Source organism: Microcebus murinus, chromosome 2 (genome assembly GCF_040939455.1).
Source record: "Microcebus murinus isolate Inina chromosome 2, M.murinus_Inina_mat1.0, whole genome shotgun sequence".
Taxonomy (NCBI): domain Eukaryota; kingdom Metazoa; phylum Chordata; class Mammalia; order Primates; family Cheirogaleidae; genus Microcebus; species Microcebus murinus.
In genome coordinates this window covers 124,591,940-124,615,605 of record NC_134105.1, presented here as the reverse complement: position 1 = coordinate 124,615,605, position 23,666 = coordinate 124,591,940, and the positions used below count along the sequence as shown (strand labels likewise).

At 37.8% G+C, this 23,666-nt stretch overlaps 1 protein-coding gene and 1 long non-coding RNA gene across 7 annotated transcripts in view; one reads left to right on the top strand and one right to left on the bottom strand.

The window, feature by feature from the left end:
* Positions 1-23,666, top strand: part of ABL2 (ABL proto-oncogene 2, non-receptor tyrosine kinase) — a 127,359-nt gene that overhangs the window by 85,660 nt on the left and 18,033 nt on the right. For 2 of the 6 annotated variants that reach the window (XM_012772583.3, XM_012772587.3), the window contains exons 2-7: positions 10,233-10,295; positions 11,601-11,771; positions 15,782-16,077; positions 20,169-20,441; positions 21,874-21,958; positions 22,928-23,105. In XM_012772583.3, coding sequence (XP_012628037.1) covers positions 10,233-10,295; positions 11,601-11,771; positions 15,782-16,077; positions 20,169-20,441; positions 21,874-21,958; positions 22,928-23,105 — 1,066 coding nt within the window. Of the gene's footprint in view, positions 1-4,786; positions 5,545-10,232; positions 10,296-11,600; positions 11,772-15,781; positions 16,078-20,168; positions 20,442-21,873; positions 21,959-22,927; positions 23,106-23,666 lie in introns of those variants that run through there. The other 4 variants (XM_012772585.3, XM_012772589.3, XM_012772584.3 and 1 more) reach the window with 3 other exon arrangements.
* Positions 19,254-23,488, bottom strand: LOC142869610 (uncharacterized). The gene is made up of 2 exons (XR_012918209.1): positions 23,424-23,488; positions 19,254-19,358 (listed from the first exon to the last, which is right to left on the bottom strand). It is a non-coding gene; the product is annotated as an uncharacterized LOC142869610 (long non-coding RNA).

Below are 23,666 nucleotides of genomic sequence, written 5' to 3'. Positions count from 1 at the left end.
GAACTTGTTTTAACAATTCTTTTACAATAGGTCATTTGGCAACAAGTTTTGACTTCGACTGAGTATATCTTTATTTCATCTTCATTTCTGAAGGATATTTTCTATGGATAAAGAATTTTGGATTGTTTCAGGTTTTTGTTTTTTTTTCCACCTCAGCACTTAAGATAATGTTTTTCTATTCTCCATGGTTTCATATGAGAAATCTGCAGTGATTTGAACCATTGTTCCCCTATAAGTATGATCCAGTACTCTTTTCTGACTATTCTCTCACTAAGTGATCTCATCCAGATCCATGCTTTTATATACCATTTATATTCTGATGACTGCAGCCCAGGATCTCCTGTTAGCTCCAGATTTTTATATTAAAGTACTTTAATTATATTTCCCAAATTTAAGTTCTATGGTGGAATTTATACAAGGTGAGCATCCCTAATCTGAACATTTGAAATTTGAATTGCTGCAAAGTCTGAAACATATTGAGTGCTGACATGAAGCTGCAAGTGGAAAGTTCTGCACCTGGCCTCATGTGATGATGGGTTGCAGTCAAGATGCAGGCTCATAACACGGTTTATTCGTCATACCCAAGGGAAAAAAGATCCAGCCCCCTTCAGCTGTGATATGTCCTTTCCACGCATGCCCATATTTTCCCCAACAATCATGCCCACAAAGCGTAATAAAAATGGCACATGTACAGGCTGATGCACCAACAACATGTTTCCCACGTGTCCCACATGGGGCCAAGACCTGCATGCATTACTCACTATGTTTTTTTTACTTATTCTCTGCTCTGTGGTGTGAAGATATTGTTAAAAATGTCAAAAAGGCCTGCAGATACCCCTGTGTGTATTAGTGATAAGAAAACGGGAAGGCATTTATGTTTCTCTACAGCACAGAAAGCCATGCTGTTGGGGAAACCGGACAGCAGTATTAGTGTGAAATGTCTTACAGAAGAGTATGGTATAGAAATGACCACCATATGTGACCTAAAGGAACAGAAATATTACTGTTGAAGTTCTGTGCTGAAAGTTATGAACAGAAGTTAATGAAAAATAGAAAAAAAACTGTACAAAGCTACAAATGAGAATTTCCATCTTATATTGAAAGAGTGGATCCATCAGTATCACAGTGAACCTGTGCCACTTAATGATATGCAGATCATGACACAAGCAAAGATTTATAATGACAAACTAAAAATTGAAGGGAATTGTGAATATTCAACAGGTTGGTTCCAGAAATTTAAGAAAAGACAGCATTAAGTTTTTAATGATTTGTGGTGATAAAGCATCTGCTGATTACAAAGCAGCTGAGAAATTCATTGAAGTGTTTGCCACGGTCATTGCTGATGAAAATCTGATGCCAGAACAAGTCTATAATACTGGTGAAACATCATTATTTTGACATTATTGCCCCAAAAAGACACTGAATACAGATGATGAGACAACCTCTACAGGAATTAAGGATGCCCCAGACAGAATAACTGTGCTGGGATATGCTAGTGCAGCAGGCATGCTTAAGAGTTGCTGTGATAGGCAAAAGCTTGCCTCTCTACTGTTTTCAAGGTGTGAATTTCTTACCAGTCCATTATTATGCTAACTAAAAGGCATAGATCAGCTAGGTATAGTGGCTCACGCCTGTAGTCTCAGCTACTCAGGAGACTGAGGCAGGAGGATCACTTGAGTCCAGGAGTTTGAGGCTGCAGTAAGCTATGATCATGCCTGTCATCAGCCACTGTGCCCTAGCCTGGGCAACATAGTGAGAGCCTGTCTCTTTAAAAAAAAAAAAAAAAAAAGGCTCACGGGGACATCTTTTCTGATTGGTTTCACAAACATTTTGTGCCAGTGGCTCGGTCTCATTACAGGGAACTGGACTGGATGATGACTGGAAGATTTTGTTATTCCTTGACAACTCTTCTGCTCATCCCCTAGCTGAAATTCTCATCATGTGTAATGTTTATGCCATGTACTTTCTTGCAAATGTGACTTCATTAATTCAATCATGTGATCAGGGTATCCTAAGGTCAATGAAGAGTGAATATAAAAACACTTTCTTTACCAGCACTTTCCCTTTTTCAAAAAAAAAATAAAAAAAAAAAAAAAACACTTTCTTAAACAGCATGTTAGCAGCAGTGAACAGAAGTGTTGGTGTAGAAGGCTTTCGAAAGGAGTTTAGCATGAAGGATGCCATGTATGCTGTTGCCGGTGCCAGGAACAAAGTGACTAAGGACAGTTGTGCGTGCCTGGCAGAGCCTGTGGCGTGTGACTATGCTTAGTGATGATGATGAACAAGACGATGACTTTGAACAATTCTGTATATCAAGTGAGAAAAAAATGATAATCTGACTTCCTTATATGTGCAAAGATTATACCTTCAGAGTCTGTCATTAAGCTGGAATATAAGTTTTTAACATTGATAATGGAACTCTGTTCATTTATTGACCAGTAGTGAAATAACCAAAATGGTTCTGAAGATTATTTAAAAATGTTGTAATGTGTAGAAGGTGTATATGAAACATAAATGAATTTCATGATTAGACTTGGATCCCAGCCCCAATATAATCTCATTATGTGTATTTAAATATTCCAAAATCTGAAAAAAGTCCAAAATCTGAAACACTTCAGATCGGAAGCATTTCAGATAAGGGATACTCAGCCTGTGCTACTGTTGCTTCTGAGTGAATTACATGGCCACCTACCCAGTTACTTAAGGCTAAAATCTGGCAGCTATTCTTTATTTTATTTTCTCCCTCTCTATTTTGTTAGATTCAGGTAATCCTATCAATTTCATCTCCAAACCTTTAAGTTCTTCCACTTTTCTTTGACTCCACTGCCACATTCTGTTCCACCCCAACATGATCTCGTTCATGAACTACTGCATTTCTGTTTCTTGTTTGTTCTCCATGTAATTCTTTTTTTTTTTTCCTCTCTCATAGTAGTGATCTTTTAAAAAATGGAAGTCATAGAAGTCAGATTATATGACCTCACTGCTTAAAACTGATTACTGGATTTCCATTGTACTTGGAATAGAATTTTAAATCCTTCAGCACTTGATCTTATCAGCCCCTGTCTAATTTTGTTTCATGCTCCTCTTCTGACTTCCTTAATGGTAGCCATACTTTTCATTTCCTGTACATACCACGGTCTTTCCTACCTCAGGGTTTTTGCACTTGCTTTATTCTCTCTGCCCAGAATGCTCCCTCCTTTTACTACCCCTCCCCCATCCTTGCCTAGATTCTTCTTTTGCTTCTGGCCTTAGTTTTAGTGTCACCATTAAAGTAGTGTACTTTCCTACCTCAACCTGTTACTAAAGAGATGTGCAAAAAATGAAAATGTTACTTTTAGCTCTTAATTCTCTTTTGAAAAGTAGTTATTTGTTAATTAAATGTGTTATTTATATTAACATAATGGGTTTATTGTTATAGAATTAAAAAATATTCTTAAAATTTATCAGTTTTAATTTCAAATATGGTAAATAATGATAGAAATAACCTACATAAGCAAAAGGTCTTTAGAGGCCTCAGTAATTTTAATTTTTAATTATGATAAAATACATATAACATAAAATCTACCATTTTCACTGTTTTTAGGTCCTATTTTAGGTATGCATTTCAGTGTCATTAAATCACAAGATTATACAGCCATCCTTTTGCAGAACTATTTCACTTAGCATAATGTTCCTATTTTAGAGCATATATCAAAATTTCACTCCTTTTTGTGGCTTTAATAATATTTCATTGTGTGTATTTACCATGCTTTGTTTATCCATTTATCTTGAGTTTACTCTCAGTTACAATATAAGAGCAACTGAAGATGTAACTATTAATATTGGTAGCTTAAATAGCAGATTTATTGGTTAAATAATAAATTATACGGTATAGAATCTACATATGGATAGACCAGGGATTATGGAGTTCCTTTCCCATACATTTTTTAATAATCCAGAGAATGAGAAATTCAATCTAATATTAAACTCTTAGTCATAATTGAGGTCACCTTTAGTCATTTAACTCTTGCTTTCCCCATAATATTGACAGTACTAGCTTTATAGAGGTTAATCTCTTTGAAAACATAAGCTTTATTCTTATAAACTGTTAATAATTACCTACATCAAAGTTACTCTTATAAAATTAAACTCTCGTTTTATTTTTCAATTTTTTTTTTTTTTTTTAGACAGAGTTTCACTTTGTTGCCCAGGCTAGAGTGAGTGGTGTGGCGTCAGCCTAGCTCACAGCAACCTCAGACTCCTGGGCTCAAACAATCCTGCTGCCTCAGCCTCCCGAGTAGCTGGGACTACAGGCATGCGCCACCATGCCCGCCTAATTTTTTCTATATATATATTAGTTGGCCAATTAATTTCTTGCTATTTATCGTGGAGATGGGTTCTTGCTCTTGCTCAAGCTGGTTTCGAACTCCTGACGTCGAGCAATCTGCTCGCCTCGGCCTCCCAGAGTGCTAGGATTACCAGCGTGAGCCACCGTACCTGGCCTATTTTTCAGTTTTATTGATGGCTATTTCAGTATTGCTATCCTATAATTTTATCCTGTTACTTTTATTGACCAAGAACAGTGAGTGGCTGGTACATAGTAGATGCTTAATAAATAATATTTATTGAGTCAATGAGTGTTCTCAGCTACACAGGTACAGACACTCTTTTGTATTATTTTTATATATTATACCACTAAAGTTACCTATTATTTGTACATTTTACTAGTTTAATTCTCATAGGTACTCATTTTCAGTTTCTTAAATTTTATTTAACTTTGTTCGTATATAATTAACAAAGATTTGGGTTTTGTTTTCAAAAGTTGTAACACTCAATTTTTTCAACACTATGTGCCATGTTTTTAACCTTTAAGTTATAGAGCCAAAACGTTAGTGAACGTAGTTATTCTTGGCTTCCGTGCTTATGAATCAGATCGTAACTATTTCTTTCACTTTGGATTGTGGTTTCTTGAACTATTTAAGTGATGCAAAAGATGAGTCTTGCTAGGCGTTCCCTCTCTTTTAAAAGTAGATTTGGTGTTTTATTATAAACAGGTTTTCTCCAAGGAAACTTCTCTACATTTTCTTACTTTGTCATCTTTTCAGGGAATGAGAACTATATGTACTGATCCCTACATCATTTTATCATTAAACTATTTGTTACTGATGTATGTGTTAGTTTTTATTTTATTTATGGATATTTAAAAAATATTTACAGGGTTTTTGAACCAACTTCATTCTCACTTAGTCTTTTGCTGATTACTAGACATTTTCCTTTGTGTTACTCTCCACCCACTTTGGGAGTTATGAATGCTTACCCTTTCGTTGGTTTCCTCTGGCCACTGAGTATATGAGTAAATGTCACATGCATGTGGTATTGCTTGTCAGAGCATGGAATTCTAAGACTTCCTCTTTACATAGAACAGTTTAACTTTTGTGCTTCTGGGAAGAAGTATGGTCTTTGGGACAGTTCTGCTTCCACCTAATAGTTATGGTAGAGATCAGGACACGTCACTTGGCTGCCTGTGTAGCGATGCCTCGGAATGTGCTCTACCCGACTTAATAGGTATGGTTCAGAGTGGCTAGTTTGGGGAGGGTTAGATGACCGTATTAATCAAGTGTGAGTGGAGATTTCAAAAAATTAATCTTATCTACTACTGTTACTGTTTTCATTCTTGGTCAGTGAAAGTTTATGTGCTTTTTTCCTGGTGTTTCATAATAGAATTTCAATAAATATTTATTGAATGGAAGAATATATGAATAATATATAATACTTTGTGATAATAAAATATATATGGTTTGATGTGAAGAATTTAGGCTACATTGAGGACTGCTGAATAATTTATCTGACTACCTGTCATAGTTTTTAAAAGGAGAATTTAAAGCTATTAGCTTCTTAGGGAGTATACAATCAGATAAAGTAAATTCTGACAAGGTAAGTGTTTATAAAATACTTGAAAATGGCTAAACTGAAAATTTTGTATATTAATTTCTCTAATTACTACCTGACAAATTTCTAATTAAACTGATAAAAGTTATTGAATGAGTAATTGGTGAAATTTTTTAAATAAAATTAAACACTATACTTAGGAATTTTCTATGAATTTAAGTTTGAGTTTTATTATTAGGGATTTTAACTTGTTTAATCGTGATAATTTACTTTGGACAAGCTGTTATTTCTGTTTTGCTTTTTTTTTTTTTTTTTTATCCTGAAACTGTAGCAATAGGAAAAAAATAATAAAATGGCCTTTTCTTAATTGTCAAATGTACCTGTTACCTGAGTCCTTTACATACTGTAATTGAAAATCAGAGTCTCCCATTGCCTCATCTTAAGTCCATGATCTACCTCCATAGCAGTGATTAATTGAAGATAAGTTAGCTTGCTATCTAAGGTACCTAATATATACTAGTCATTTTACTTTGTTCAAAAATTAAACATTCTGAGCCCACACACTTGCATTCGGGCGGGTGCAGTACATCTGAACCATCCAGACGGTGTCTGTCTGAGTCAGTGAGGGCACTGGCATAGACTAGACCCGCTGGGTGATGCTTTGACACTTACACTCTTCCCACAGGCTTTTGTTTCATTTTGGTTTTCTTTATCGCTTAGCTTGTTCTCCCCCATTTAGTTCTTTAACCTTTGTAATTCAACACATGTTCATTCTTGGCCTCAGAAAAATGTTAGGATATTTTTTTCTTTGAATAAGTTTTCTGTTCGTTTGTTTGGTGCTCGTGGGTAGGATGGGGTTTAAGTGCATATCCTGTGCAGACGGATTGTACAGGAAATTGACCCTCAGTTCTGAGAGAACAAAAGAGGAGTGGGAAGAAAGGAAAGAAATAAGATCTTTTGACTCAACCAAAAAGACCATAAAACTAGAGATGGGAAGAAGGGGAGTAGGGAATAAAAAGGATTGTTTCCCAAGTTGTGGTTCTTTAAGTACTTTGGCCTCAAAAATGACTTTTAGCCTACATTTATCACTTTGTATGTTTCAGAAGTATATAGCATTATTTGGCCTGTTTATACCTTTTAAATTTACATAAACTTGGGCTGTATGTCTCATTCTATTTTCTCCTTTTGTCAAATAACATGATTTTTAAGACACGGACCTGTCTTTAGCAATCCTCCTTTGGGCTGAGACTCCCTCCTCAGCAAAGACGTATGTGACCTTGCACTTTGACAGTCCGTCACTCTGCTGTCATTAGTGCAGAACTCCTGCGCGTCCAGTTTAAATGTTTATCCAATTTAAAGTCTGAAACCTTGCCTGACTCCAGAGTTTTGTATTATATTCTATTCTCACAGAGCATCCTCTGTGAGTATGGCAGTATGCATGATTCATTCATTCATTCAGCGAATATTTTTTGAGAGCCTCTTAAAATATAGGCATTGTTCTGGCTTTACTGTTAAGTGAACAAAACAGACAAAAATGCTTGTCCTTGTGAAACTTACATTTTAGTGTGGAGACTTAGATAATAAACATGAATATAAAAACAAGTAAATTATACAGTGTGTTTGGTGGTAATAAGAGCTATGGAGAGAAATAAATCAGGAAAGGAGACATGGGATGTGGGAGTGTCATTAGGAATAGATGCACTTTAAAACAGAACTGTCAGAGAATACCATACTGAGAGGGTAACATTTGAGTGAAATGTCATGGGGAAGAGTGTTTTAGGCAGAAGGGAAAGCCAGTACAAAGGTCCTGAGGCCGATGTGCCTGCCCTGTTCAAGCGATAGCACGGAGGCCAGTGGTGAGAATGAGGTAAGCTAGGGAAGAGATGAACTGAGCAAGACAAATTATGAAGGATCTTGCAGGCCCTTTAAGGATTTTGTCTTTTACTTTAAAATGGGGAGGCATTGAAGAGTCCTGAACAAAGGAGTAACATAATCTGATTTATGCTTTAAAAGTTAGTTGGTATGTTGAGAATAACAATAGGGAGCAAGTATAGAAGCATGGAAATCCAGTTAGTGCACTAGTGGAATAATCCAGCTGAGAGATGATGGTGGTGACAGGGTGGTGGTAGTGGAGAGGGTAGATGAGAAATGGATAGCTTCTGGGTATGTTTTTGAAGGCAGTGCCAATAGAATTTCTGAATGGATTAGATGTAGTATGTGAGAGCAAGAAAGGAATTATGAGTGATTCCAAGGTTTTTGGCCTTAGCACATGAAAAGATGGGATTGCTGTTAACTGAGTTGGGGAATTCTGTGGGAAAATTAAGTTTGGAAGGAAGGGTGGATAGCAGTTTTGCATATTAAGTCCAAATAATGTTAATTAGTAATTTCTTACCTTTATATTCTGAAGCCCAGCACAGTGCCTTGTACATAAAATAGGTGTTCGCTGAAATTACTAGTTTGTAAACCTTAAATTTCAATATATTGAGTTTCACAAAGGCATAAATGCATGCCATTTGCTGTTTTTATCCTGATAGGGTTTAAAAGTTGGCTATAGGGTCTGGTTAATACTATTTCTAACTTGGTCATGGATAGTACAAAAGTTCTTACTGTCGAGTTTTTATTTCTCTTTTTTGTTTGACAGAGACAGTCTCACTATGTTGCCCAGGCTGGTCTCAAATTCCTGGGCTCAAGCGATCCTCCTGCCTTGACCTCCCAAAGTTCTGGGATTACAGGCGTGAGCCACCATGGCTGGCCTCCTCTTATAATTTCAAAAAAGGGAGATTCTTCCTCTATCTAAAAAGAATGATATATACTTAAACTGTTTGATAATCATTGAGTAACAGTTACAAACCATTGTTATGTGTTACTACTGCCAGTGGCAAAATAATGCTTAGTGTGGATTGAGTAGTGTTCAGTATGGACACAAATAAATATGGATATTTTCTGTACTTCTTGTTTTTGGCAATTCTTTTCATTTTAGTAAAGGGTTGGCATTTTGTAGCCCAGTGGAAATTATGCTAGGGTAGATAATTTTTTCATTAGAATAAAGACAAAATTTGAAGAATGTTTCTTATAATATGGATTTTTGTTTATTTGGTAATTCTAAATTGGTTATCTTGGTATATAATACAACTGTTCCCATTTACTATAACTACATTTAAACAAGGAGCAACATATATGCTTTAAATTTTCAGAATGTCTGGACATATCTTGAAGTTTATCATGATATTCTTAATGTAAAACAAAACTTAATTAGAATTTTAAACATGTATTTCTTTTGAGAGAAGGAAGGAATGTGATAAAGTGAAACTCTAAAACTGTTAGGAGAATTATAGGTCTAACCTACAACAGCAATTTCTGTCTATATCATTAGACAGTCATGAAGCTAAGTTTTAAACCTTGGTCAATATGATTTTAAGATTAAGATACATCTCTTTGTTTCCTGTCACTTATATTTTTGTGTAATTTGGGTATTCATTTAGCAGCAGCTAGCAGTTACTGAGCACATATTATGTAACTCTTCTTAAATATTTTTAAAATTTAACTTTATTTTGTATTATCTTCTTTCCTTCTCTTTTGATATTATATAACTCTTGACAGAACTTCTTTCCAGGAAGCACATTGTGAAGTTTGGAAAACAAACATACAGAATATTACAGAGATACAGATAGAGGGTGTTAATGTAGCCAGTGTAATGCTTTTGAGGTCAGAGGGAGGAGGATAATGTTAGGTTTCCTAGGGGAGAGTACAGTTGTTCCCCTCCTTTTCCATGGTTTCTCTTTCTGTAGTTTTGGTTACCCATGGTCAACCCCAGTCTGAAAATATTAAGATATTTTGAGAGACAGGGAGAGAGACCACATTCATATAACTTTTATTATGGTATATTGTTATAATGTTCTATTTTATTATTAGTTATTGTAAACCTCTTACAGAGCTTAATTTGTAAATTAAAAGTTATCATAGATAGGTATGTATCAGGAAAAACATGATATATAGGGTTCAGTACTATTCATGATTTCAGGCATCCACTGGGGATATCTTGGAATATATTCCCTGTGGATAAAGGGGACTTCTGTATATTAGAGCTGAGTACTATGAGTAGAAGTCAGCCAGTCAAAAGAAACATGGGATGAGAACCCATTCCAGGTAGGCTGGACTGTGTGAACGAAGTCCAAACGATGGGAAGCAGCCTCTGGTGTACATTAAAGTGTTCAATCTGAGGTGGGGGGAAGTAAAGCTGGAGAAGTAGGCAGAGACCTGATCATGAAAGGTCTTGAAGGTCATGATAAAGAGGCTGTAGCTTGATGGTGAACTACTGAACAGGCTTAAGAAGAATGATGTGGTCAAATTTTTGTCTTAAATAGATCACTTTGCCAGCTGTGTGGAGGATGGATTTGAGGGAGACAAGACTGGAGGCAATAGTCCAGGTGAGAGATGCTGGGGATCTGAACTAAGTCACTGGCAATAGAGATGGAAAAGAAGGAGTGGATTTGAAAAGAAAGAAAACTATAGATTCAAGGTTTTTTCCCTTCACATGTGATAAAACCAGTTTTACATTGAAAATGAGTGGAGGGAGAGAAACGTAATAGAAAGATGTTGTCATGTGACCTAGGCAGTTGGACACTTTGTCTTGGCAGACAACCATTAAAAGTAGCCCCAGAGATCAAGAATAATTACTACTAGAAGAACAGTGTATTTTTTGTATAATCAACCTGGGCTATGAGAAGCAGGTGATCTTTAAGATGGTGTAGGGTTCACCTGTTTATGTGGTATGAATTAGGAACTATAAGGACTTGAGGAAGAAACAGACCTTATAAGGCTTCAGCCACTACACATTGTAGAAACTCAATAAATGTGCAATGATGGTGATATTTTCTAGGACTTTAAGTTATTAATATCTTACAAAAGTCTACTGCCCAGGAAAACAAAATAGAGTAAGACAAACTGCCGATGAAATAATGAACAGCCTGTGGTCTCAGCTACTCGGGAGGCTCAGGCAGGAGGATTGCTTGAGCCCAGGAGTTCTGACTGCAGTGCTCTATGGATCATGCCTGTGAATAGGCAGAGCACTCCAGCCTGGGCACCATGGTGAGGCCCCTCTGTTTTTTGTTTTGTTTTGTTTTAAAGCAAGCAACAGGTTTCTTTTGTTTTGCAGATAATTTTAGGGTTTTTTTTTCCAGGAGCACTATTTCTATAATTTTTTCTACATGTAAATAGAGGGCCTGGATTTATATAACATTTACATAGTTCTGAAAAATAATCTCTTGTCTATTCTACAATTTGCTTTTTATGAAGAGAGAAAGGAAAGAAAAGTGGTTTTGGAAGGCTTATAAAACATAACTGTTTCTTCTTTAAAACCACCACCACCACAACAAAATAGCTTATGTTTTATAAAGGTAGTAGCCATTTCTTTTTGAGATTTTTTTTTTTTTTCATTTTGAGAAAACTGTGCTTTTCCTTTTCATTTATGTCTGATTTTGGTGATTGCATATAAATTAGGGTTAAACTCTCATTTTGTCATCTTTTCTCTGACTACCTTGTTATATTTTCAACAAGTAAATTGCTTCCTCATGCTAGGAGACACGGTGCCTATTTGCTCATTCTTCATGACTCCACAAACTGTACGGTTCTGTCTCACTCTGGAGCCAGCAGCTGAACTGTGCATGTACTGAATTCAAAAGAAGTTTTAGCTGTTGAACTTGTGAATTCCTTTCTCTTGTTATATCTTTCAGAAGCCTTGCATCGCCCCTACGGTTGTGATGTTGAACCCCAGGCATTGAATGAAGCTATCAGGTGGAGCTCCAAGGAGAACTTGCTTGGCGCCACTGAGAGTGACCCTAATCTCTTTGTTGCACTTTATGATTTTGTAGCAAGTGGTGATAACACACTCAGTATCACTAAAGGTGAGACTTGTATGTAATATCCTCTCACTTTTTAGTTTTCATTAATGGTTAAGGACTAAAGTACCTGTTCTAGCTTCTGCCACTAACTAAAGTCAGCTAGATAATGTGGGCCTGGATACTTTTGTTCTATTGTCTTTTTTTTTAAAAAAAAACCTATGTATGAGATAATGCCCTATAAAGTATAACTCTATTTTTTAGGGTTTATTAAAGGTGAAATGAGATAAAGTACCTTAGAAAAAACTCAGACTTTCCTTATTCTCAGAATTCTGTACCATATGTAATTTGCCAGCACATTTATCTAGCACAAAGGTAAGACTTACTATACGTCTGTTCTAAGTGAGCTATGGCTAAGTGAGTCAAGTTGCCAGACCCCAGTGCTACTCACAAGTATTGTCTGTGGGCTTGACTACTTATATGAGGATTGTGGCATTACCAATCAAAAATGAGATTAAGAACTTGCACCCAAAATGTAAACCAGCTATATCACTAAGCATACTATTTATTGTTTAGCTCAGGTAATATTTCATTTTTTTGGATCAAGACTTTCTGCATGAAGATAGTAGTCCATTGTTTAACATTCTGGCATAAGCTTCTTATCTTGTTGTGGACCAGCTTTGATTAGCACTGGCCTAGACAACTTAAATTTCTGTCATTCCTGTTTACATGGGTTAGTTAAAAGATTAGTGGGAATGGTTTCTATTATAGTACTGTGTTTCCCTGAATATAAGACAGGATCTGCCAGGCGTGGTGGCTTATGCCTGTAATCCTAGCACTCTGGGAGGCCGAGGCGGGCGGATTGCTCGAGGTCAGGAGTTCGAAACCAACCTGAGCAAGAGCAAGACCCCATCTCTACTATAAATAGAAATTAATTGGCCAACTAATATATATATAGAAAAAATTAGCCAGGCATGGTGGCACATTGCTGTAGTCCCAGCTACTTGGGAGGCTGAGGCAGTAGAATTGCTTGAGCCCAGGAGTTTGAGGTTGCTGTGAGCTAGGCTGACACCACGGCACTCACTCTAGCCTGGGTAACAAAGTGAGACTCTGTCTCAAAAAAAAATGAATAAATAAAATAAGACAGGGTCTTATTTATTTTTCCTCAAGAAGACACCCTAGGGCTTATTTTCAGGGGATGTGTTATTTTCCCCTCAAAGTCTCAGTTTGCAGCATGCACAGGATGGCCGGGACCTGACAGAGGGAGCCAACCTTGTTGGTGGGCCTGCCCGCACCTTTCTGGTCACCTCTGGGATAGTAGCTCTCATAATGGGGCAGATGAGAAGGGCTGCTCATCTTTTTTTTTTTTTTTTTTTTTGAGACAGAGTCTCGCTTTGTTGCCCAGGCTAGAGTGAGTGCCGTGGCGTCAGCCTAGCTCACAGCAACCTCAAACTCCTGGGCTCGAGTGATCCTTCTGCCTCAGCCTCCCGGGTAGCTGGGACTACAGGCATGTGCCACCATGCCCGGCTAATTTTTTTTTTATATATATATCAGTTGGCCAATTAATTTCTTTCTATTTATAGTAGAGACGGGGTCTCGCACTTGCTCAGGCTGGTTTTGAACTCCTGACCTTGAGCAATCCGCCCGCCTCGGCCTCCCAAGAGCTAGGATTACAGGCGTGAGCCACGGCGCCCGGCCAAGGGCTGCTCATCTTTACCGCTCTGTGACGAAATGCATGGTTGTGCAGATGCCCTCCGTAGCCACACCCATCACTAGGTCTTATTTTTGGCGTGGGGCTTATGTTGCGCACATGCTTAGAAATCTTGCTCAGGCTTATTTTATGGGTAGGTCTTATTTTAGGGGAAACATGGTAATAGTCTCAAGAGAGTAGTAGTTTATTTCAGTGGTAAATTCTTATAAAAGGGAACACTAAGAACTAGTATTTTCCAAGATAGCTCAGTCACCAAGAAATTATTGATAAAGAAAGTCTGTTGATTCCTCCGTTAACCAGTTATAGCAACTGCTAGTGCAGCTCAAGGGCTAGGGTTCCCTTTATCTTATGGCCGACAGTTGTGTCTCTTAAAATTCACAAAATGGAAGATTTTTATGTTAAAATTAGGTTCTTTTTAATATGAAGTGATGTCATGTTAAAGCCATTTTATTATTTTAAAAGACAAGAAAATATATTTTAAAAATAAAAAACAACACTACTGGTTTTAGTTCCTTTTTCTTTGAAGATGATATTTTGCTTGAATTTTTAAAACAAAATTCTCCCTAGGATTCCTCTGCCAGTTGGGCCAGGTTTTTTTTTGTTTTTTGGGGGGGCCAGTGTTTATGTCTCTGCTAGTCATACCTCTGTCAATTTCCATGGTAGTTAAAACTTCGAGAGTAGAAAATTCTCCTTATAAAAAAAACTGCCAAAAAGAGAGGAAAACGAAAACTAGGGTGTTCGTATCCTAATTATGATGGCCTGTCATTACTAGTTCTTTTTAAGGTAGCAACAATATTAAAAAATACATATATAAATATATAAAGTACTTAGTTTTTACTTCTAGTTCTTTTGGACTAGTAGAAGAAAACTACAGAGCAACAAGTTTTCTTCAGTTTTTCTAGCAAGATTCCTTTCCCCCTGTGAACATGGTTGGCGAGTGTCTGTGCACTCATGTGTGTCTGCCACCTCCCCGACACACTCCTGTGTCTGCACGTGTGTCTGCTTTAACATGTGCGTGTATGTGTACACTCTTTCATTCTTCTCTTTGAATGTCTCATATCGAGGTGTCTCAGGTGAGAGAGTAGGGCTCATAGAAAGCTATCCTGTGGTAAACATTTCTAGAGGCCACTGTAAAAAGATAGATGGTTTCCACAATAATTATTTTGGGTTTTTCCTGAGTAGCCTCTGCCTGATGATTTCTGGGTCATGTGCTTTTGATTGATTTGGCTTCCTTCTTTCTGACACTGAGGAAGTATTATTAGTTACGGACTCTATAGGAATGCTTGCGTCTCTTAGAGATAGGAGCATAAGGCACTACAAGGATTCTTCAGATTAACATTTATCTATTACTAAGGATATCTTTTTCAGCTTTCTAGTTTTCCCAAAGAAGCTTCTAATCTGTGCTGCAAGTATAAGGGGCAAGATGCATGTTGAAGTCTAACTAACCTTGATATTCACAACTTTAATAGAGAAATCAAGGACATTGAAGTTGATAGCAAAGATGTACTAAGTGACTTGGGTTCTGGGTTCCAACTTCTGAGTCAACTTCCCATTTTATACTAATTTTAGAGGAACAGAAAGGAGTGATTCATTCTTCCTGTGGGGAATAGAAGGGAAATTAGAAAGCTATTACTGTTTTAAAACTTGAGTCCTGGTAAGGATTGTGCTTTGGGAGTCCTGACTGCCCATCCCCATCCCCATCCCCACCCCCAAATAGTTTTCTTGCTGAAAACTTTGTGGCCTGTGATGGTTTTTTGTTTGTTTTTGTTTTTTACTTGGATGATTTTGTTGCCTGAATGCCAAGTGAATTTTGTATTTCACTTGCCTAATAACTTTGTGTTTCACATGTCTTATCCTTAATCCTTGATTGTTGTTAACATTGAACCAGATATAAATTCACTTTCCCACAAAACAGTTTATAAAGGAATATATATATTCCTTTATATATATATATATATATATATATATATATTCCTTTATAAACTTTTGTGGGAAAGTGAATTTTATTTTTCTTTAGAAGAGTGCACACTATGTCCTTTTCCAGCCATTTCTATCTTTGTATACAATTTTACTACCATACATAGTTTCCTAAGGATATTTTTAGGTGGTGTATAAACCTTTAAAAAAATGTAGTAAATGCCAAGAAACCATTTCTGACTATGCTTCTGTGGTTTAAGCTATAAGCTAAAGAGAGTAATCAGGATATGAGGAGTAGCAAAGTTTATTTTCATTATTTAAAAACATTTTTTGACATAAAAGTTCCTGATTAATTTTTCAATGAGTTTGAAATTTGACAATACACTGCTTCAGTTTGAAATAAAGTCTTAATGTCTTTTCTTTCATTCTGTAATGACCTCATGACTAGGTGAAAAGCTACGAGTCCTTGGTTACAATCAGAATGGTGAGTGGAGTGAAGTTCGCTCTAAGAATGGACAGGGTTGGGTGCCAAGCAACTACATCACCCCGGTGAACAGCCTGGAAAAGCATTCCTGGTACCATGGACCGGTGTCACGCAGTGCGGCAGAGTATCTGCTCAGCAGTCTGATCAATGGTAGTTTCCTGGTGCGGGAAAGTGAGAGCAGCCCTGGGCAGCTGTCGATCTCACTCAGGTATGAGGGGCGTGTGTATCACTACAGGATCAATACCACCACAGATGGCAAGGTAAGACTTGCCAGTAACCACCTTTAGGTGTAGACTGGCTACTCTGTAGAAATAAAACTCAGAGTGACTGAAGTGAAATATAGTTTTTATGTCTGACATAAAATATTTGCTAACTTTGTGGGTTTGGACTATTTGGCATGTTAGAGCTTGCTCTTTTCAAAAAGATATGGTAATGGAAATTTAAAACAGTATTGTATTAATAGTTTAATGATAAGCTAAATTTGAAGGTGAAGAATGAGGGAACTACTGTATAAGTTAGCTGTTCTAATTAGCAGTACACAAATGTATACCCATTACTTTGGCATAGAATTTGTAAATTAACCTTGTCTCTTTGAAAATTATAATAATCTTGGCCAGGCGCACTGGCACAGGCCTGTAATCCTAGCACTCTGGGAGGCTGAGGCAGGGGGGTTGCTCAAGGTCAGGAGTTCAAAACCAGCCCGAGCAAGAGCGAGACCTTGTTTCTACTAAAAATAGAAAAAAAATTAATTGGACAACTAAAAATATATAGAAAAAATTAGCTGGGCATAGTGGCGCATGGCTGTAGTCCCAGCTACTTGGGAGGCTGAAGCAGGACGATTGCTTGAGCCCAGGAGTGTGAGGTTGCTGTGAGCTAGGCTGACACCACGGCACTCACTCTAGCCTGGGCAACAGAGTGAGACTCTGTCTCAAAAAAAAAAAAAAAAAAAAGAAAAGAAAAAGAAAATTGTAATAATCTCTACTAGAAAGTTTATAGAGTAAGAATTTAGATTTCTGAGACTGGTGTCAATCGTTAATGTATGTAACGATCATTTAGTCATTGAGCAATTTGTATATTGGAAGGACCAATCATGTTAGTTAGAATGGAACTGTTATATGTAATAAACTATAAAGCATGATCTTGTGTCAGCTGGTTTTCTATTGAACAGTAAACTTAGGTTGAATCATTTCTTCCATTCTTCCCCTCTGTGTGATGATGCATAGTGGGAGAAAGTATAAGCATTGTAGCAAGCAGACATAGTTTGTTTTGTAACCGTTCCACTTATTAACTTTGTTACCTTATATAAACCTCAATTTCCCTGTCTATAATTGAATCTTACTTTATTGGATTGTTGTAAGGATTCAATGAAATAATTTCTATAAAACATAATGGCTGGTACAAAGTAGGAAATAAGTTATTAGTTCTCTTTCTTTTGTACCACCATACACACATACTATGTTGTCTCTTGACTAAACCAAATAGAATCAGGTAAATAATAATGTAAGAGAGTTAGGCTGGGCGCAGTGGCTCATGCCTGTAATCCTAGCACTCTGGGAGGCCGAGGCGGGAGGATTGCTCAAGGTCAGGAGTTTGAAACCAGCCTGAGCAAGAGCAAGACTCCCGTCTCTACTAAAAATAGAAAGAAATTAATTTGCCAACTAAAAAGATATAGAAAAAATTAGCCGGGCTTGGTGGCGCATGCCTGTAGTCCCAGCCACTGGGGAGGCTGAGGCAGGAGGATCGCTTGAGCCCAGGAGTTTGAGGCTGCTATCAGCTAGGCTGATGCCATGGTACTCTAGCCTGGGCAACAGAGTGAGACTCTGTCTCAAAAAAAAAAGAAAGAAAAAAGAGAGTTATATACCCAACAGAAATGAGTGCATATGTGTACCAGAAGATATGTATAGAAATGTTCATAACAGCATATTTTGTGATAGCCAAAAACTGGAAACACCCACATATCTAATAACAACAGTAGAATCTATTAATATTAATAAACTGTGGTATATTCATAAAGTGGAATCTCATTCAGCAATAGAAATGAATATAGTAATGCCACACATAGTACCATCATGGAAAACGATGAGCCACCAGCTGCCTGCTTTTGTAAATAAAATTTTATTAGAATATAGCCATACCCATTTGTTTGGTTACTTTTTATTAATAGGCAATACTCAGTAGTTGTGACAGAGACCTTATGGCCACAAGCCTAAAATATTTATTATCTGTCCCTTTAGAAAAAAGTTTGTAAAGTTGAGTGAAGGAGATTAGTATTTTCCCTGGATGAGGATGGGGAGAGTCGGAATGACTGGTGATGGGTATGGGGTTTCTTTTTGGGGTGATGAAAATGTTCTGGAATTGGATAGTTGTAATGTTTGGACAACCTTGTAAATGTACTAAAAACCGCTGAATTGTATACCTTACAATGGTAAATTTTATGGCATGTGAAATATATTGCAATAAAAAAAAGTTGAGTGAAAGAAAGCAGACACAAACAATACATATTGTATGATTTCATTTGTCCATAGTTCAGAAATAGGCAAAGCTAATCTAAGGCATTAGAAGTCAGAATAGTGGTCACCTTTGCAGGGGTAAATAGCTGGGAGGCATGTGGGGTGTTGTAATTCTTGCCGTGGGTGATATTTACATGAGTAAGTTTATTTTAAAAAATCACCAGTTCTCCATTTATGAATCACATACTTCTGTATATAATAAAACAAAATTTTCTTTTTAAAAAATAACAAGCTCCCTTGGGAGGTACAGCCCAAGACTGCTCTTACTTTATATTTCTTAGTTGCTTATCATAAATTAAAAACTATTTTGTCAACAGCTCTCTGAAATCAAATTGTGGCTCTTTTTTAAAAGAATGGCCTGGGCCGGGCGCGGTGGCTCACGCCTATAATCCTAGCACTCTGGGAGGCCGAGGTGGGCAGATTGCTCGAGGTCAGGAGTTTAAAACCAGCCTGAGCAAGAGCGAGACCCCGTCTCTACTATAGATAGAAAGAAATTAATTGGCCAACTAACATATATATAGAAAAAATTAGCCGGGCATGGTGGTGCATACCTGTAGTCCCAGCTACTCGGGAGGCTGAGGCAGCAGGATTGCTTGAGCCCAGGAGTTTGAGGTTGCTGTGAGCTAGGCTGACACCACGGCACCCACTCTAGCCTGGGCAACAAAGTGAGAGACACTCTGTCTCAAAAAAAAAAAAAAAAAAAAAAAAAGAATGGCCTGGACACTCAAGTGCACATCGTAATAAAAAATTATGACATTTGAATACCCTCCTCCTATCAAAAAAAATTAAGTGGTTTTCAAATTAAGTTCTGTGTAAGATTCTGAGGTGGTATTTCTGAAAATTTTACAAGAACCAAGTCTCTGCTTGCCTACTTGAACCAGAGCATCTCTTTCTTCACCATGTGTGTGTGTGTGTGATTTTTCAGTAGACACAGTCTCACTCTGTAGCCTTCCTTGGCTAGAGTGCAATGGCACCATTGTAGCTCACTGCTACTTCAAAACCCTGGACTCAAGTGATACTCCTGTCTCAGCCTCCCCAGTAGCTGGGACTATAGCTGCATGCTACCATGCCTGGCTAATTTTTTCTGGTTTTTTTTTGTAGAGACAGGGTCTCACTCTTGCTCAGGCTGGTCTCAAACTCCTGAGCTCTAGCCATCCTCCTGCCTTCACCTCCCAGAGTGCTAGGATTATAGGCATGAACCACTGGGCCTGGCCCCTATTGTATATATTTGAGTTCCACTGTCTTGTTGCTTTAAAATATTCGAAGACCAATGAGCTTGACAATCCAGACAGATATCTTTTTTTTTTTTTTTTTTTAAACAGAGTCTCACTCTGTCACCCCATGTAGAGTGCAGTGGCATCATTGTAGCTCACTACAACCTCAAACTCCTGGGCTCAAGGGATTCTCCTGCCTCAGCCTCCTGAGTAGCTGGGACTACAGGTGCATGCCACGATGCCCAGCTAATTTTTCTATTTTCAGGAGAGACAGAGTCTCACTCTTGTTCAGGCTGGACTTGAATTCGATAGCTCAAGCAGTCCTCTTGCTTGGGCCTCCCAGAATGCTAGAATTACAGGCGTGAGCTACTGTGCCTAGCCCAGACAGGTATTTTGAAAGCTTTTCCCCCAGTGCTGAGCTAATTTAATTTAGGAAGAATAGGAAGAGTTGTTTAAATAAGATTAAACTAAAGTTCTGTGTTTCCCTTTATCATCATCATTGAATTTTTATTTACCTCAATTCAGAAAACTTAGTATCTTTATATATTTTAGCCAGTGAGATAAGGACTTAAAAAAAAATTCTTGATCCCCTTTCAAGTTGTTTAGCTTTTCTCCTTTTCTCATCAGGTGTATGTGACTGCTGAGAGTCGCTTTAGCACCTTGGCAGAACTTGTTCACCATCACTCCACAGTGGCTGATGGGCTGGTGACAACACTACACTACCCAGCACCCAAATGTAATAAGCCTACAGTCTACGGTGTGTCCCCCATCCATGACAAATGGGAAATGGAACGAACAGATATTACCATGAAGCACAAACTTGGGGGCGGTCAGTATGGAGAGGTTTACGTTGGTGTCTGGAAGAAATACAGCCTTACAGTTGCTGTGAAAACACTGAAGGTGGGTTGCTGAGAATTACAGTTTTCACGCATCTTTTTCTTTTGTGCTCAATCACTTGGAAATATCAGTGTGCCCTTCTTTAACTTTGGAACACTTTCCACCCCCTGGTGCCAAGCGCATCAGCAAATTGTGATGATTAACTCTAGTGCTGTTGCTGGCAATGCAGGGGCAGATTATTCACTGCAGTGAGGTGAAACCCATGTGTGGGAAAGGCTTGTCTCTGGAGGCTGTTGTTGTAAATCTTAGTGGGAGGTTAGAAGCAAATTACAAGTTATAAAAGCAAAACAAGCTGTTTTGCTTCCTGAGAAAGAGCCTGCTGGATTGAATTCTTTGGGCATTGTCAGAGAATCATGGGGCTCATTCTGTCTTTTATCTCCCTGCTTTTTTGCTCCTCCCATGTCTCTGCAATTAGATCACTTCTTCTTCATATTCACAGAAGTGTTTTTCCTGATGTTACTCTATCTCATCTTTAAGTATCCTGGTATCAGATTGTAGGGTTTTCACTCATTGGATTCTTGGAAGATTCTCCCCGAGCCTCAGTAGCTCTGGTATATATCACTTATAAGGGCTATTCTTCAGCTATGAGTAGTAATCAGTTCTGTTTATTAAGCATATTCTGAATGTGAAACAATATATGAAGCCTTGCAAACATGCCTTGCTCCTTAAAAAGCTTATGGTCTAGGCTGGGTGCGGTGGCTCACGTCTGTAATCCTAGCTCTCTTGGAGGCTGAGGCGGGCGGATTGCTCAAGGTCAGGAGTTCAAAACCAGCCTGAGCAAGAGCGAGACCCCATCTCTACTATAAATAGAAAGAAATTAATTGGCCAACTGATATATATATATATATATAAAATTAGCTGGGCATGGTGGCGCATGCCTGTAGTCCCAGCTACTCGGGAGGCTGAGGCAGAAGGATCGCTCGAGCCCAGGAGTTTGAGGTTGCTGTGAGCTAGGCTGACGCCATGGCACTCACTCTAGCCTGGACAACAAAGCAAGACTCTGTCTCAAAAAAAAAAAAAAAAAAGCTTATGGTCTAATCAGGAAAATAAACATGTAAACAGTTAATTGCTCTTTCTCCTTGTTCAGAGGCTAAGATATCTAGAGAAGTAAACTATCAGAGAATTGAATTATCCAATCCAAGTCTCCTGTGTTTCAGTTGATTACAGGACATGATTGCTGAGTTTTTATCATCCTGCTAATTTTTACTCCAGTTTCTAATATTGGATAAATTCAAGGGCATTTTTTCTTTCTTAGTTGGATTTCTATAGACCATATTAGGTTGTGATAAAATTTCTTAAAATAATATGCAAAAATATTCAAAAGATACTCTTTTTTACTTTTAGAGCTGATGTTTTAGGATGGTGAGTTGCCTGAAATGATTAAGACGGGGGTTTGTCCCTTTCCTTCTTCTTTCTTCCCTTTCCATTTTTATAGGAAGATACCATGGAGGTGGAGGAGTTCCTAAAAGAAGCTGCAGTGATGAAGGAAATCAAGCACCCTAATCTGGTGCAACTGTTAGGTGAGGAAGCTTGCTTGAACCATACATTTCCTCAGAGATACTTACCTCTCAATCCTTTGTTACCAGATCCTTCTTTTGAATCACCACGGTGGAACCTCCAAATGTGAATCCACTTCAATAAATGGCTATCATTTTAGTGAAGAGGTTCTTTGTTTAAAAACTGCCCAAGAAACAGTGGCCTGGATTGATTTCGGTTTATAAAACTGCTCCGTTTGTGGTAGTTGCCCCAGATTAAAATTTCATATGTGTTCAAAATGGTACCAAGCCAAAAACTGTCACAAAATAGTTCTGCAAAATAAAGAGACATTAAACAAGGGACTGTTGAAAAGAAGTAATTAAAAATTGTGACCACACCCATCAGTTTACCCTTTACAAGCAGATAATGCTATGCTATGATAGATTGGCTTTTCACAAAGAGACCTTTCACTAAATCCCGTTACCTTTTTAAAATAGGACCAGTTTCTTTGGATATTCATATTGAGCCAATCTGTCCCAAAGGAAATAGTTTCTCATTGGTTTCTTGTAAGGAATCTGCCATATATCAGCTATATCTTTGACTCTGGAAACAGAATCTTTTTATAAAGCTTTATTGCAGGGCTCACATAGTCTTCAGCTAAGTATTGTTAGTGTATAGTCGAGGAGGAGAATGATGGGCACGTAGAGAACTCTAGAAGTTTTGGTCTTCTTGGCCTCTTATGGAATTAATACAGATAACTTTGCTTTTGCTCAAACAGGCAAATACTCAAAGGCATATGAATTTCTGGAGAACAATATAATGGAAGCAAAGATTCCTTATCAACCAACTTCTTAATTTTTGCTATATTAATTTCAGAGAATGTGGTGGTAAGAAGGGAAAAGATTACTGCTGAACTAGACCTAAAAAATTACCAAATTATTCTTGGCCAGCATGGTTGGGAGTGTTTGAATGTATGTATACTAATAAAACAAGCTCTACTCTTCAACTGTCAGGTGTGTGTACTTTGGAGCCACCATTTTACATTGTGACTGAATATATGCCATATGGGAATTTGCTTGATTATCTCCGAGAATGCAGCCGAGAAGAGGTGACTGCAGTTGTGCTGCTCTACATGGCCACTCAGATCTCTTCTGCAATGGAGTATTTAGAGAAGAAGAACTTCATCCATAGGTGTGTAAGACCTGCTTATTGCCTGTGACTAACAATGAAGCCATCTTGCTTGACATGTAAAGGAATAATTTGAGAACCTTTCCAGAAATTTTCAGATGATTTAAGAAAGTAGTTCTTGGCTGAGCATGGTGGCTCACGCCTGTAATCCTAGCACTCTGGGAGGCCGAGGCAGAGGGATTGCTTGAGGTCAGGAGTTCGAAACCAACCTGAGCAAGAGCGAGACCCCATCTCTACTATAAATAGAAAGAAATTAATTGGCCAACTAATATATACAGAAAAAATTAGCTGGGCATGGTGGCGCATGCCTGTAGTCCCAGCTACTCGGGAGGCTGAGGCAGCAGGATTGCTTGAGCCCAGGAGTTTGAGGTTGCTGTGAGCTAGGCTGACGCCACGGCACTCAGTCTAGCCTGGGCAACAAAGCGAGAGTCTGTGTCAAAAAAAAGAAAAAGTAGTTCTCTATTTCACAGGGCCCATTATGATGTCATTTCCAACTTGTAAATTTATTGTACTATGATTAAAATATTAATGAGGGGCCTTTGCTAGTCTCAAAACAGAGAGATG